This window comes from Taeniopygia guttata, chromosome 14 (genome assembly GCF_048771995.1).
Source record: "Taeniopygia guttata chromosome 14, bTaeGut7.mat, whole genome shotgun sequence".
NCBI classification, from domain to species: Eukaryota; Metazoa; Chordata; class Aves; order Passeriformes; family Estrildidae; genus Taeniopygia; species Taeniopygia guttata.
Window position 1 is genome coordinate 7,802,004 of NC_133039.1, and position 14,354 is coordinate 7,816,357.

The 14,354-nt window shown below is 55.3% G+C and overlaps 3 protein-coding genes across 9 annotated transcripts in view; 1 reads left to right on the plus strand and 2 right to left on the minus strand.

Annotated features, from left to right (window-relative positions):
- UBFD1 (ubiquitin family domain containing 1) overlaps positions 1–14,354 on the minus strand; it is a 134,444-nt gene that overhangs the window by 66,038 nt on the left and 54,052 nt on the right. The window lies entirely within an intron of this gene.
- Positions 719–11,211, minus strand: SCNN1G (sodium channel epithelial 1 subunit gamma). The gene is made up of 11 exons (XM_030284786.4): positions 10,139–11,211; positions 9,518–9,711; positions 9,028–9,131; positions 8,309–8,472; positions 5,472–5,570; positions 4,178–4,295; positions 3,612–3,690; positions 3,476–3,533; positions 3,074–3,135; positions 2,803–2,878; positions 719–2,405 (listed from the first exon to the last, which is right to left on the minus strand). The coding sequence occupies exons 1-11, from the start codon at positions 10,517–10,519 to the stop codon at positions 2,019–2,021; spliced, it is 1,722 nt and encodes a 573-aa protein (XP_030140646.2). The 5' UTR covers positions 10,520–11,211; the 3' UTR covers positions 719–2,018.
- Positions 12,186–14,354, plus strand: part of USP31 (ubiquitin specific peptidase 31) — a 29,708-nt gene continuing 27,539 nt past the window's right edge. For all 7 annotated transcript variants that reach the window (XR_012058229.1, XR_012058230.1, XR_003962875.4 and 4 more), the window contains exon 1: positions 12,186–12,925. Coding sequence is in view for 2 of the 7 variants with exons in the window: in XM_030285267.4 (XP_030141127.4) it covers positions 12,344–12,925 (582 nt within the window). In the remaining 5 variants the exon portion in view is untranslated. The remainder of the gene's footprint in view (positions 12,926–14,354) is intronic.

The window sequence follows — 14,354 nt, forward strand, 5'->3', positions numbered from 1 at the left end:
GGCACCGGGGCAGCTGGCCCCTCTGCGTTGGAAGGCAGGTCCTCAGCCAGGTGTAACGGGGCCAAACCAGCTCCTGTGCCAGCACCACCACGCTGGTGAGGAAGGCGTTTGGGGCCAGGTGCTCCTTAGCTCTGTGCTTTGCTGTTACTCCTGTCCCTGCAGGAGGAGGGACAGCTCGTGCCCGTAGCACCCAGGGGATGTGGGGCTCCCTGGGCTGCTCTATTCTGCTCTAGATCTGTTCTGCCACCGCTGCCTATGGGCCAAGACTGGCGTGGTCAGTTGGTATTTGGTGCTGTTAGAGGTGATGGGGATGAGCCATGGCTCACCTAGAGCACCTCTCCCGGCGGACCAGGGGTGGAGGCAGATCTGCTTCCCACTTCACCTGTGGCCTCCAAGGGACTGCTCAGGTGTGCAGCTGTCTGGGGACACCTGAAGTTCCAGTGGTTTTGGTCTCTTGCTAGTTAATGTTGCTTTGTGAAAGGCCTTTTCACTGATTCTGCTTGCACCCTATGCTCCTCCTGCCTGCTCCTGAGCTGGATCCCACAGAACCCCCCTGCCCCATCTCTGCTGAGAGGCCTGGGGTACCTGGCTGAGAGGCTTGGCCCTGCTGAGAACCTACAGCTCCTGGGCAGGCAGAGACAAGTCCCTCAACTCTCAGGATGCCTGCAGGGAACTAACTCATACAGTGGTGATTTAAAAACAAAAAAGGGCAAAGCGGTTACTCAAAAATATATCTTTATTTTTTCAGTTTATCAAGTATTTAAATAATTCAGTTAAAATAGGTTTTATTGCACATTAAAGAACCTTTCTGGCTTCTCACTGTCCTCCATAAAATAAGGTCATAGAGAAAGGAGAGGAGAGACTTCCACTCAGACACCCCTCACACGCTCTGCATGGCTCTGGCCCTACAGACCCCGGTGTGGGGTGGGCTCTGCTCCTCACCCCCACAGGGAGCCGAGGGCAGCAGAGTGGGCTGTGGCAGGAGGGAGCTGGCTGCAGGCTGGGGGTGTGGGGAAGGTGCTGCCCCAGCTTCCCCAGGAGCACTCGTGGCTGTGCTGCACAGGCAGCAGCCCCTGCAGGAGCAGCACAGGAGGTAAAACGTGGGTGCTGACCCTGCCCTGTGGTCAGGTGGATGAGGTACAGGTGGGGCAAAACTTCCTCCAGGCACTGCCAGCTCCAGGGCAGGCAGGGGGGAGCTGGGTGGCTGCAGGAGGAAGTCCTTGCCTGGGGTTGAGCAGGAAAAGAGCAGCCAGCATTAACTCCCTGTGAGGCTTCTGGGAAGTAATTTAATGAGCTCCTCGGAAGTTATGTTTAAGGGCTGCCTGAGTGATGTGGAATGGAACAAGCTTGCAGAGGATGCACTTCATTACTGTGCTCCAAATTGGATTTCGTGCCCTTTCAGATGATTCTTTGGGGATGACTCGGGCTTTCCTACCCCAGCTGTGTAGTAACTCGCTCTACAAGCCCATTTCTGGTTGTCCTGGCTTTTCATCTCACAAGAAAGAGCTCCTCAGGCCACCAGTGGAATTAGGTTTCTAATGAAAATTCAAGTGAGAGCTTTCCTTTTATGCTATTTTGTGCTTTACTCAAGCCCCTGTCTTGCCCTTCCTACAAATGCCATCCTGGATTCCTGACAGCCTGGGGCTTTTCCCACAAGTCCAGCCACACAGCAGAGAGCAATTAGTGTTAATGCTCAATGTGGCATCAATCTGCTGCTGTGGAGCAATTCCTGCCCACATGCAATGGGGTGTGTGCAGCTGGTGGCTAATGCGTGCCTTTGCCTGGTGAGACATCCCAGCTTAGTACCACATCCTGCTCCAGCCATCTCCTGCCGTCATTAACTTGAGGACTGATGTTGCTTGAAGCTCCTAACGTCTCTGAGCCCTCGGCTTTGGTGTCTGAGCTTTGCTCAGGGCAGCTTCGACTGCCAGTTCAATCCCTGAGAGAGGGTCTGACCGACAGCCCCTCAGTGCTTGTCTGGATGACGCGTGGGTGCAGCACCCACCTCGGGGCCGGCGTCAGTGCCGGCCGAGCTCCAGCGTGTCGGGCAGCTGCTCCGTGAAGGCCGTCTCCAGGCGCAAAGTGCTGTAGTTGGGGGGGGGAGTCCTGGGCAGGGGGCTGTCCTGGGGCAGCGGCAGGCGCAGGGCCGTGGTGAAGGTGGGCAGGTCCTCGTCCACGCACGCGGGGTTGTCGTGGCCCTGCCTCTCCACGTCGCCGGCCTGTGCCTGGCCCGCGCCGCCCCGCTGCCGCCCGCTCCACCACTTCTTCGCCCGCTGCCACTGGTGCCGCGTGACGATGGACAGCGAGTCGATGAAGAACACCTCCACGATCTCGATGACGCAGACCACGGAGCAGCTCATCCACAGGCCCAGCTGGCCCCCGAAGTTGGACAGGAGGATGACGAGCTGGAAGAGCAGAGAGCACAAGGTGAGGGTCTGCAGTGGGCACGTGTCCACGGTGCCATCGCAGCAGGCAGGGAGAAGGAGCCGGGGCACCCAGGGCTTGCTCAGCACTCCCAAATGCAGTGGGCTGTCGCTGCTGTTGTTCTCTTTGGCTCAGCTTCAGAAGGAGCTTGGAGCCGAACTTGCTGTGCAGCCCCTACACAGGGCTCGGGGCTGGACAGGCAGAGACACGGCCCGAGATAAGGGCTGGAAAGGGCAGGACCAGCCCAGAGGTGCATATCTGAGATCAGCTTCCTGCCCCTGCCCTATGGGATCGCTCCCCTGGGCAGGTGAAAGCTCCCAGCCTGCGTGGGAGGAAGCGCTGTGTCTCCTGGGAGTAGGGACCAGCACGCTCACTCACTGTGTTGGCAGGATTCTCCGAAATGAATCTCTCGTTCAGGTCCTTGTAAAACACCATGAGGTTGGCAAGGTCTGTCCTGGGGAAGAAGGAGGCAGGCAGAGGGTTTAGTAAAACAATAACATGAAACATACTGAAAAACTATGCAAATAACCAGTTGGACCAGTAGGGCTGGGCTGCTCCAAGGGAGCTTTTTCCCCAATTGCCATCATTAGGGCTGCCAAGATTGTATCAGAGCTGGAGGTGCAAGGCAGGAACACACAGGGGGACTTACTTGTTCAGCTTCTTGTTGAGTTTTTGCCCTTTGTCCCAAGAGAGAACTCGGAGCATCCAGTCCTGGAGAACAGACAGAAAATGCTGCTCTAGCTGCAAGTTATTGTGCAGAGACCCTTGGGAAGGGACTCATGCTCCACACCTCCTTGGGCTAGTATGGGTACCAGAACTGAGTGTGTGACAGGCCAGCTGAGCCCAAGGGGATCTCCAAGATAAATTTCAGTTTAATGCTGAACTCCTGGAGGGGAAGCCCTGAGCTGGAAACTACAGACTGGTCTCTGGGAGTAGTATCACTGAATGCTACTGACTGCCCCAGGGCCTTCTGCTTTTGTGCTGAGCCTCTGGGGTTACTCAATGCCTTGTGCCAGGCTGCTCTTTTGGTGGAGTGCAACTGGGGACTGACCTCTGACACGATGGATGGCCACTGAGCAATGCTGGTGGTGAGCGCCCACTCCTTGAAGCTGCAGAGAGAGGCAGGATGTCACTTGTGAGCTCCAGCTCCCACGCACACTTTACCTCTGGCTGTGGCAAGGACTTACCTGCAGGCGTCTTTGCAGATCTGCTGGCAGCCCAGCTGCTCCTTCACAAACTTTTCATGCAGTCTGTAGTAGCAGTACACTGCAGGGGAGGAGCAGGATGTGTGTGAGAAGCTAGAAAGAAAACCTGCTACCTGGGCTGGAGTGGGACATCTGGGGCATAGGTGGCCTTTGTGGCCATTGCCTACACGGTGGGGATAAAAAGATTTACCCTATAAATATTGCAAAAGACTCTTGAGAAGTGGCTGTCACTTGATATAGGCATGAAAACTGCCACACCTGGTCAAGCCTCCACTCGACTGTTCTGTGGTGGGCACAGGTGACAAGCCATCAGGGGAAGTTTCACAAACCAGTCAGTGTGAGCAGGGGAGGCACTTCTGGCTCTGGGTGTGGGGGCTTAAGTGGGTTAAGGCAGATTTGCCTCATCCCAGCATGCTGGGTGTGCAGCAGCTGTGACGGGGACACTGGGGGTGCAGGGGACAGGGGCTGTGTGATGGGGACACTGGGGGTGCAGGGGACAGGACTGGCCGCTGAGGCATGTGCAGTGCCAGGGGTGTTCCAATACTAACTCCAGTTTGGGTTCTTCTTGTAGTTGCAGTACTCGGCCCCAGCGGGTAAGGGCTGTGCGTACTGGGCACAGCCACACGAGTCCACCATGGCCTTCTGGAAGCAGGAGTGCAGGCAGATCTGGGGAGAAAAAACAGAGCTGGGGGCTAAGAGGCAGCTCCAGGCTCCTGTGCACCTAAAACCATCCTGCATATGGCAACAGCAGTGGGATGGGAACCCTGTTTCCCTGGGCCTTTAGGCTCTCCTGCAGTGAATACAAACACACTGTACGGCAGAGGGTTGAGGCTCTAGTGTAAAAAAAAAAAACAGAATATAATCTTCTCGGAGGATTACATATATGGGGGTTCTGTGAATGTTCCCACTTCCCCTATAGCCACCAAAAGCTTCAGCGTTGCAGTTGCTCCTTACAGAGTCAAGGAGAGGGTTTCAGGACTGCCATGGCACAGGGCCCATGAATCACTAACTAGGTGTGGGGAGTGACTCACAGCAGCAAATGTTCACAGCTTCCACCAAACCCTGCTGGTGCCTACTAAGAGAGGTGAAGCTGGGAGGATTAACAGGGCAGCAGAGCTGTGGCTTGTGCTGAAACACTGGGACATGCAGGAACAAAACTTTTTGCTTAAATCCCAGTCAAGCCTTTTGGTCCCAGTCCCAGCCCTCCTGAGCACTGAGTTTCGGTGAAGTACGGTTATTAAAAACCCGAGATAATGTCTGGGTGATCCTACCTGGCACTACACCACAGCAGATCTTATATTCTCCATAAAACAAAAATTCAGCCTGGACCTGGGCTTTGCAGCAGACAGCAGCTAATGTAAGTCCAATTCTTCAAGTGGAGAGTGCCAGAACAACTGACACTCTCCAAGAGGACCCAATTACAGAAACCATGCAAAATTAGTGGAAACTTACTCTGTAAACAAACATCCTGCTATCTGGATACTGATTAGATGGTTTCTGTTATTCTTGGAGTCCTAAAGGTCACAATTTCTGGCTTCAAGGGTTACTAAGCTGCAACCTTTACTTGGCCAATATTTTCCAGTCTCACATTGCTTGAAAATTGCCTAATGAGCTCATGTTCTCTCTTTATCTAACAGGGTGCCTGACGGAACTTCAAACAGCAACCACTCAGGAATAAAAGCTGGATTTTAAGAAGTGCCGTTGCATTTTACATCAGTGGTAAAAGCAACAACCCTGTGCTCAGACTGTTCCCAGTCTCAGGTCCTGAACCACAGACTGTTATAAAGTTTTTCATGCAGGTAGTTTTCAAGCAGCTGATAAACCCAAATGTAATGGCTTTACCTGGAGTGAGTAGCTCTTGTTATAGAGATTTTCCACAGGTATATCAGCTCCTGTCTCTGTGCAGTCACTGTAGGGTTTGCTCAGCTTGCGAGACTGAGTCTGAGAAACAGAAAGGAAAACACTTGTGGTTTTGGAGTTCACAGAGAAACCAAAGGATTCCGTGACTCTTTATCCCAACTCTGAAACTGTAAGTGATAAGGCAGCTTTGAATAGAATGTTTACCTTTTGCTACCTACAGTGATTTGTCGATCCCTTGTCAAAACAAGGGTTTTTTTGTTTCTAATATCCGTTTCCCAAAAAAACCCTGCTCTGGTGGGATTCTCTGCCATCTTCCTGGAAACCTTCTGCAAGGTGGTATAATCATGGCAATGAGGACTTTTCAAAGCAGAGTAATCCATATGCATGTTCTCTCCTCATCTTAGAGGCTCTGTGTCCTTTACTCTGGATGTTTGTGTTCTGAGTGACTGCAGTTGTCGGGGGTTTTGGGTTATTCTCTGTGAGGATCCCCACCTGCCTGAGCTGCTGTTGCACTGGCTGCTCCTGTGCTGTGGGTAAACAGCACTCCAGGCTCCACTAGTGCTCAACAGCACCTCTCTCAATCCACTCTAAATCAAATGTTTGTGCCTCCCTCAAACCTTTTTCCAGGTGCTGCTTTGACCCTTCCTCTCAAATGCTAATGACTATTCCCGTTCCACAATCTCTGCCCAGGGCAAGGTGCTCTGACATGCCAAGTCTGTGCCTGCAAACTCTGTGAAGCCAGGGCTGGGAGCCCTCAAATTCCTGAAATCGGATTCCAGCTCCATGGCCCACTTCCTGCAGACTGCCTTACCTCCCTCAGCCCCTGCTATCTTTCTGCAGTAATTACCCACTTTACAATAGAGTGGCCTGAAACCACAAGAAACATCCATTTAAGAATCCATTCACCGGGTCTTTCTCTACAGAGTTTAAAATTAGAATACAAAATTCTGTACAAAGGATCAATCTAGTGGGAACGTGAGAAAGGCTTGTAACCCCTCAGGCACTGAATGCAGCTCCTGAAGCCACACCTGATACGAGCATACTTCACCACTTTGACTACAGCAAGAGAAGGCTCTGGGCCAGGATGGTGCAAGTCAACACTTTTAGAGATGCCCAAATCTCTCTTTGGAGGGAAAGATGGGATTTCTAGATTTCAGTACTAGAGATGCATTACTTCTGAAACCTGACCGAAACCAGCTTTTAAATTCCACATCCAGTGTAGTGCCAAGACACTACCTCAGTCTGCTCCTGGGGCTTCCAAGAGATGATCAATCCTTTGTATAGAATTATTTTGTTGTGGCTTATGCTCCTACAAAACTTACTTGTTCCTTCAGGTACTGAAATAATTTCCAAACTAAATACTTAACTAAAGCATTTTAACTCTGACCAATCAAAGCCTTGTTTGCATGCCAAACATCTTGGAATATTTTGCAGGTGCGGGGCAGTCGCAGCACCCAGCAGAAAGCCATGAGCAATAAGCAGACACTGATGCTGTGTTCAGAGCCCAGCGAGCAGCACCGTGTGGGACACAGCTGCTGTGTCCTCCTTTGTGACCTTGCATGTGGGGACAAGCACTGATCTGGCACCTCGGTGCTGCAGCGCTGTCCTGACCCCCCCACCACTCAGCAGCTTTCTGGAGCTGTCTTTTCACAGCAGGACAGTGACCCCAGCCTTTGTTCTGAGACCAGAAATTGTATCCAGCTTCTATTTTGGCTGCCTCATTAGGATGCAATTGGATTCCTTCCTCATGACAAATATTTTATATACAGACATTAAGATGTGCCCAATCTTGTTTTTTATACTACAGCAAAAGTTCAACCCTATTGTACTGGGAACATATTACATTAAATACTGAGACTCTGCCTTGTGTGACCTCTCTGTACGGTGTGATGGTGACAAAGAAGAGTTTTAAAACACTTTGTGTCCTCACACCATCCTGGTTCCCAAACCTCTCAGTCATGATTGGCCAAGGAGTTGCCGCCACAGTTTTCCAGACAGCTGGAAGACAGTTAACTATTTGCATTTTGTAAAACAGCAGCCCTCTTTTAATGTCTTTTCTAATGCAGGGCCTATCACTATGTGGCATACCCAGATAAGCAGGATGGCTGATGCTCCACCAGACCACCAAAAAGAAAGGCAGAGTTGAAGTGCTCACTTAACAGCCCATCCAGATAAAAGGGGATCTGGCACAGCTTTGGGCCGAACCCCCTTGGGCCAAATGCCTCCTCTGAACTACACTAAATGGGGAAAGCAGGAGCTGCAGCTCTCCCTGTCTCTGCTCACAGCTGGCAAAAGCAAAGCTGCTGCCCACGGGGGTGTTTTTACTGCTGGGACAGAGAGAAACCTGCAAAATGAGGCTTACATTCAGAAAACAGTTCAAGGGGTTGTGTTGCCACCATTCCCCGACCCCAACGCGGGGACCCACAGCTCCAGCTCTGGCTCCTCTGCCCGGGGACCCTCGTGGGATGAAACTCCCTGCTCACTGCCAAAGCCAAACCAGGCACTTGACAACACATTTCTGTGGTTGTCGATTTTGCTGTGAAAACAAAACCAAAAATCCCCTGGAAAGCCAAGGGGTGGAAGAGAAGGGAAAACAAACAATATCCCAGGCTAGTTTGGTTTAGAAAGACCTGATTTTCCCACGGCCCATTTTTCAGAAAAGTGCTGTCACAAGATTTCCTTCAGGGCACTTCAGCTGCTGAGTGGGAGGTATTTAAAGGCCTTCGAGCTGCTGGCTCCCTGAAATCACCCCATCAGTTTCTATTTACAGCTGTACCAAGGCAAAGGTGTGCCCGAAAAACGAAATTGTTGCTACTCACAAAATGCATCCCTATGGAGGTGGCTGCTGCAGTCTCAATTTCAGTGCCAATGTCTTCAATGAAGGGATACTCATTTTGGTCGTGGACCATGATCTTGGCTCCTGTGGATGTCACCAGGAAGGGGTTGTATTCTGCTTCGTCGATGTACAGAACAACCTGCAATCCTGAACCACAGAGACAAGGCAGGAAGTTACACCAGGAGCTAGAGCCACGTTTTCTGGTCAGGGAGGGCAGCACGGTTTGTTTCATGTTATCTGGCCTTTAAGTAGAACTGTAACAGCCAAGCACAGCCTCTGGCCAGCCAGACCAAGACACCTGCAGCCAGTAACATCCCTTGGTGGTACTGAGTACAGCAAACAAATAACATCTGCTGAGAGCGTGGCTGGAACTCACTTTAAAAAGTTATATAACTGGGCAGCAGTAATTTCAGCTGGAAAACATTAGTGATGCAATGATATTATCTGTATTCTCGGGTAAGAGTTTGCACTAGTTCAAACAGGCACTTCTCCAATCAGCCTGTACATCTACAGCCAACACATCGCTCACGCTCCAGCAGGATCCAGTTTGCTGAACCACTTGTCAAACAGTTCCTCTGCAAACCACCCTGGAACACCATAGGTGTGCAAAGGGCCTGGAACACCACAGTTGTGCAAAGGGCCCTGGAAGAGCCCAGGTGTGCAAAGGGCCCAGAACACCACAGGTGTGCAAAGGGGACTGACCGTACTCGCTGCCGCCCGTGGAGGTGCTCAGGATGGTCCCGCTCTCGCCGCTGTTGAAGGTGTAGCAGTTGCCGTGGAGGGGGTGATGGAAACGAGTGAAGTGCCTGGAAGAAATCAAATATCATTACACTGTTCTGTGTAGTTTGTCAGTGAAAGAAAGGCAGCACATTTGGACTTTGCTTTTGACAGAGACAGACTGGGGCTGCACGGGGGGTTTTTTACTTCTCTTCAAGGAGTTAATTTTGCTGAAAGATGTGGGTCTCTTTCTGAGTAACTTGAAACTACATGGCAGTAGGATCTAGTTTAATATTTCAGGAGATGGAAACTCGAAGTTTTAAAGTGGGAATGGGGGTTAATAGCATTAAAAGGCAGATTCACAGAACTAGCAGTGGCTCCTGCTGGAATTCAGCAAATACCAAATATTCCGTTCCTACATATTATGGACTTGGAAATAAGCTGTTAAGATGGCAGGAATTTTCTGTACACTGACCTTTTGTCACAAGATATGCCATCAAAGAAACATGTCAGTAGAAAGTCCTCTGCAGAATAACTCAATTTTTCTTTAGTCTCCAGGGGAATTTGTGCCATGATGTTCATGTAATGCAGCTTGTACCACTCCTGGATGGCATTAACACCCGAACTGAATGTGTACAGGGCACACTCGCTGCTGTTGTTTGCATCACACTGACAAGCACAGAGGAGAAAAAGCATTTCAGATGGACTGAAACCAGGGATTCTACCAGCAGGTGTAAATTAAGGATTGTACATCTGATAGTGTTTATCTTCCATAGAAATAACCATGTATGAAGTTACAGTGGGCATCAAAGATCTTTAATGCGGGGCTAAGTGATATGATCAAATATTTCAGGACCAAAAGAATGGTCACCGATGACACTGACTCTATTTGGGAAGACTTCAGGGAGGTACTTCTCAGGAGGTGACTCTGCAGCAGCCATGGAGGCTTAGGCAGAAGAGCAGACAGGGTGCTCTTCACCACTGTGCACCGCAAAGCCACCTGAGCAGGCAATAACACCTGCCGCAGGGACACTGACCCCAGCACAGCCCTTTGCTGCCCCACAGGGAACTTGCTGGCCAGGGCAGTGACACTCACCAGCTGAAAGCCAATGATGTCATTGGAATCACCCGAGTTCACGATGGACGAGTCCTTGTGAAAGACACTTCCCTCTATTCTCCTCTTCTGCCCATTGTGCAGGTCAGTCGCTGCCCTGGAGAAGTCCTCGACCTTCAGCAGAGGGATCTGTTCGAAGAACTCGCTCCCTGTGCTGTTCCAGTCATCCACCGACCGGCGCACCTTGGACTTGCCCTCAGAAAATCCATAGAAAGTTTCCAAAGCTTTTTTTGTCTCTTTGTCCAATTCAGATAAATACTCTTTCATGGCACTGTACCTGCACGGGAGACAACGCGACAGTGACATCCCACCCCAGCTCACTGCCCAGCCACAGTGCTCTGCCTGCTGCACTGTGGATGCCATGGCTTGGGACAGAATTCCCTGTGGAGGTCTCACACCAGGTTCTCACATCAGTGAGGGCAGACACAGCTCTATCCATGGAGGGATCTTGGAGCAAGGACCCCAGGAAGCAGAGCAGACTGAACTACAGAGACAATTCTCCCAAGACTCTCAAGTTCCTTATGCTAAGAAGTCTGAGGAGACAGAATATGTGGAAATAAGACTTCATCTGTGAAGCTCATCAAAGAGCTGGATCCCCATGGGGACCGGAGTGAGAATCTGGCAGCAGAACAGAGAGCAGTGTAAAGCATGATTTGACAGGAGGAAAAGTATTGCTGATAATTCATGTCAAAATCTCCCATAAGGAAAGAAAGAAGCAAGAGAGGAGCAAGAGAGGTGCCCTTTCCATTTTTTAGGAGATGACGCCGTTCGTAATCCTGGAACTTTGGTCCTGGGAAGAAGGGAATTTGAAGAGAGCCAAAGAGCTGACAGGGACTGTCTGGAGCAGAAAGCAGCATGAAGCGAGGCGAGGTCAGCAGGCAGCAGCGAGGGGTGAGAGTGTAAGCCACATGGCACAGAGGGATGTGGCACACCAGGGCACACCACAGGGAAAACCCGCAGGTAGGGAGGGAAAGTGCTGACAAGGAGCATCGGGACGAGCTCGGGAAGGGATCTGGCGCTGTGCAGGGCTGCCATCCTCCCAGCAGCTCCCCAAGCCTTACTTGTATGGGTTGATGTTGCAGATGGTGACGGCGGGGAAGGGCAGCTTCTGGAACTGGACGGTGACGGAGACCGAGGCGCTGTAGTAGTTCATGAGGAGCTCCGCGCACTGCCAGAGGATGAGCCCCACGGCGCTGAGGGTCAGCAGGATCCAGAGCAGGCGGCGCAGGCGGCCGCGGGACACCACGATGCGGCGGCAGCCGTGCGTGTTGGTGTTGAGGCAGTACCAGCGCATCAGCTCGCTCAGCGTGGGCGCCTGCGGGCCGCGCACCGGCAGCGTCCGCTTCAGCCGCGCCGTGATCTTCTTACCGGGAGCCGTGCCGGCCGCTGCGGGCGAACCGGGCGCTGAGCGGGCGGCTGGGGGACCGCGCACCGCCCGCGGCCGCGGCGCACCGCGGCGGCAGCGCCCGTCCCGCCCGTCCCGGCACCCGCCATCCCACCCTTGTCCCGGTGTTTGATCCCCGGAACGGCCGTCCCGGCGGGGATCGCGCTCGCCGCGCCTCACCTCGGCCGGCCTCCGGGCCCGGCGGCGCCATGCTGCTCTCCCCGTCCCGGCGCCGCTGCCGATGGGGCGGCGGGCGGCCGCCCCGGTACCTACCCCCGCCACCGCCCCGCCCCGGACCGCCCCGCCCGGCCCCCGCCCCGCTCCGCGGCCGCGCAGCGCCGCCCCACGGCGGCGGCCCGAGCTGCGCGGAGAGCGCGGAGTAACGGGCCCGGGCGGTGCGGGCCCGGCCGGACGGCTCTGGGAGGGGCGGGGATGGGGCGGGGATGGGGTGGGACCAGCACCGGGACCAGGGAGGGGCCCGCGAGGGGCGGGGATGGGGCGGGACCAGGGGCGGGACCAGCACCGGGACCCGGGCGGGACCCGGCCCCGCCCCGCGCCCGCCCCGCGCCAGCACCGAAGATGGCGGCGCTGCGGCAGCGTCTGCCCGCGGCCGAGGTGGCGGCGCGGTCACGTGGCGGCGCGCCCCGCCCCGCCCGCTGCATGGCGGCGCCGTGAGGCGGCGGAGCCGCGGCCCGACCCGGCCCGGCGGGATGCGGCGGCCGCCGGGCTGAGCTCCGGGCCGAGCGCCGGGCGGGCTGAGCGGGCCGAGCGCCGGGCGGGGATGCTCGCTGCGCCGCGCTGCCATGTCGCGGGTGAGCGGCCCCGGGCCGGCGGGCAGCGCCAAGGAGAAGCGCTCCTTCAGCAAGCGGCTTTTCCGCGGGAGGGCGGCGGGCGGCGGCGCCGGCTCGGCCCCGGCCGCCGCCCCGGCCCCGGCGCCGTCCGGGCGGTCGCTCGGCGGGTTCATGAGCCGCGTGCTGAAGACCCTGTCCACGCTCTCGCACTACAGCAGCGAGCCCGAGCCCCGCGCCGGGCTCGCCCCGCGCCTGCCCCCGCCGCAGGCCACCGGCGGCCTGGGCAGCTGCTTCCCGCCGGGCCCGCCGCGCAGCCCCGAGCCCCCGCCGCGCCCCGCCGGCAGCGCCGAGGCCGTGCCCGGCGTGGCGGGGCTGCGCAACCACGGCAACACCTGCTTCATGAACGCCATCCTGCAGTGCCTCAGCAACACCGAGCTGTTCGCCGAGTTCCTGGCGCTGGAGCAGTTCCGCGGCGGGCCGCCCCCCGCCGACGGGCCGCCGCCCGCGCCCGGCGAGGTCACGGAGCAGCTGGCGCAGCTGGTGCGGGCGCTCTGGACGCTCGAGTACACCCCGCAGCACAGCCGCGACTTCAAGGTGAGCCGGGGCCTCGCCCCGTCGAGGCGAGGAGCGAGCGCACGCCGCCGGGAGCAGCCCCGAGGGCCGCGGCTCGGCGCTCCGCCGGCGGTGCCGTGGCTCACATCGGCTCCAAACGTGACACGACGTGTCACCAGCACACCGGCACCGCGGGCTGACCCGGTCACCAGCCGTGGTGGGTGTCTTGCCGCTGGTCCGAGCCCCCACGCGGTGGGAAGAACGCTCTGGCATTGCCAGCTGCGTGCCCTTAGCTCTGGAGCGCTGTCCCTGGTCCCAGCATCGTCCCAGAGCAGCAGACCCTGGCCAGGTGACAACGCTGGGCACCCACGGCAGCGCCCTGGGCGTGGGACAGGTGCTGCCACTGTGATGTTTGCTCATGGTGGTTGATGCTGGCTGATGGATCTGGATGGTTTTTGTTGGTGAAAATACCCATTTTACCATTTCATTCCTCTACTGGGCTACCGTTAGGGAAGTTGCAACTGTTGTTTGGGAGTTACGAGTGTGCATGGAAGGAGGCTGTTGAGAGCTGTGCCTTGTAGTCTGCAAACCAAGAACTTGTGCGACTGGGCTGACTTGGGGAGTGTGTTTCAGGAGTACCTGCTTGGACTCTCTTGCTTGGACTCGCTGGTGTTTGGCCCCGTGCTATTCTCCCACCATTCTCAGCCCCTGTGCTGCGGTTCCGTCCGACAGCCCCTGCCCTGCCCGGGCCTCGCGCCTGCCCCAGGAGCTGTTGGAGCACAGGGCTTGGTCCTTGCCCTGTGGCGTAAAAACACCCTGCCATGGCTTTGGATGAAATCAGACACAACTGTTTTAAAAGTGCCCTAGGCCTGCTTTGCCTGCTGGAATAGGGGGTAGTATTATTCCTGGCACAGAAGACTCCCTGGCTGTGTGAGAGAATCAGAGGGTGGGTGGTAGCCTCCACCATGAACTTAGAGACACTTAGGGGAGTGTCTGCCACTTTTAGGGGTATTTTTCTTGCAGAGTGACTTGCAGAGGAGATGTTCAAATGCATGAAAACAGTGAGAACATTGACACAGTCTTGGGCTCTCTGCGTGCAGTTCAGCTGGGGTACGCAGCGGGTAGAGACTGGGTCCCAAAGCCAACTCTCCCTTGGTGCCTACTGGGTGGTGGGATGTCCTAGCGAGTCCTCTCAGGTGGCAGTGGCCTTTGGCACCCTCAGTGGTTGGCATGGCCAGCACCTCTTCCCTCTCTTCTCTCTGCTTCTCCTGTGCCTTTTGAGGCAGCTGCACCCACCTGGCCACAGGGGTATTCCCCGGAGACCCTGGCTGTTTGCCTTCTCTCAGGATGCCTGCCACGAGGACCACGTGTGGCTCTGGTCTTTTCAGGAGAGGTCTTTATGGGGGAGCCCTTGGAAAGTTGATCACTCAGTGACTCCAGTCTTGGCAGCATCACAGGGCACTCACCTTGA

Coding starts and splice junctions, on each gene's coding strand:
- SCNN1G (XM_030284786.4), bottom strand. CDS start 10,519: ATGGCATCCACAGTGCAGCAGGCAGAGCACTGTGGCTGGGCAGTGAGC. Junction 3,691..4,177: donor CAAGAAGAACCCAAACTGGA/GTTAGTATTGGA, acceptor CCTCCCCTGCAG/TGTACTGCTACTACAGACTG. Junction 2,879..3,073: donor CTCAACAAGAAGCTGAACAA/GTAAGTCCCCCT, acceptor CTTCTTCCCCAG/GACAGACCTTGCCAACCTCA.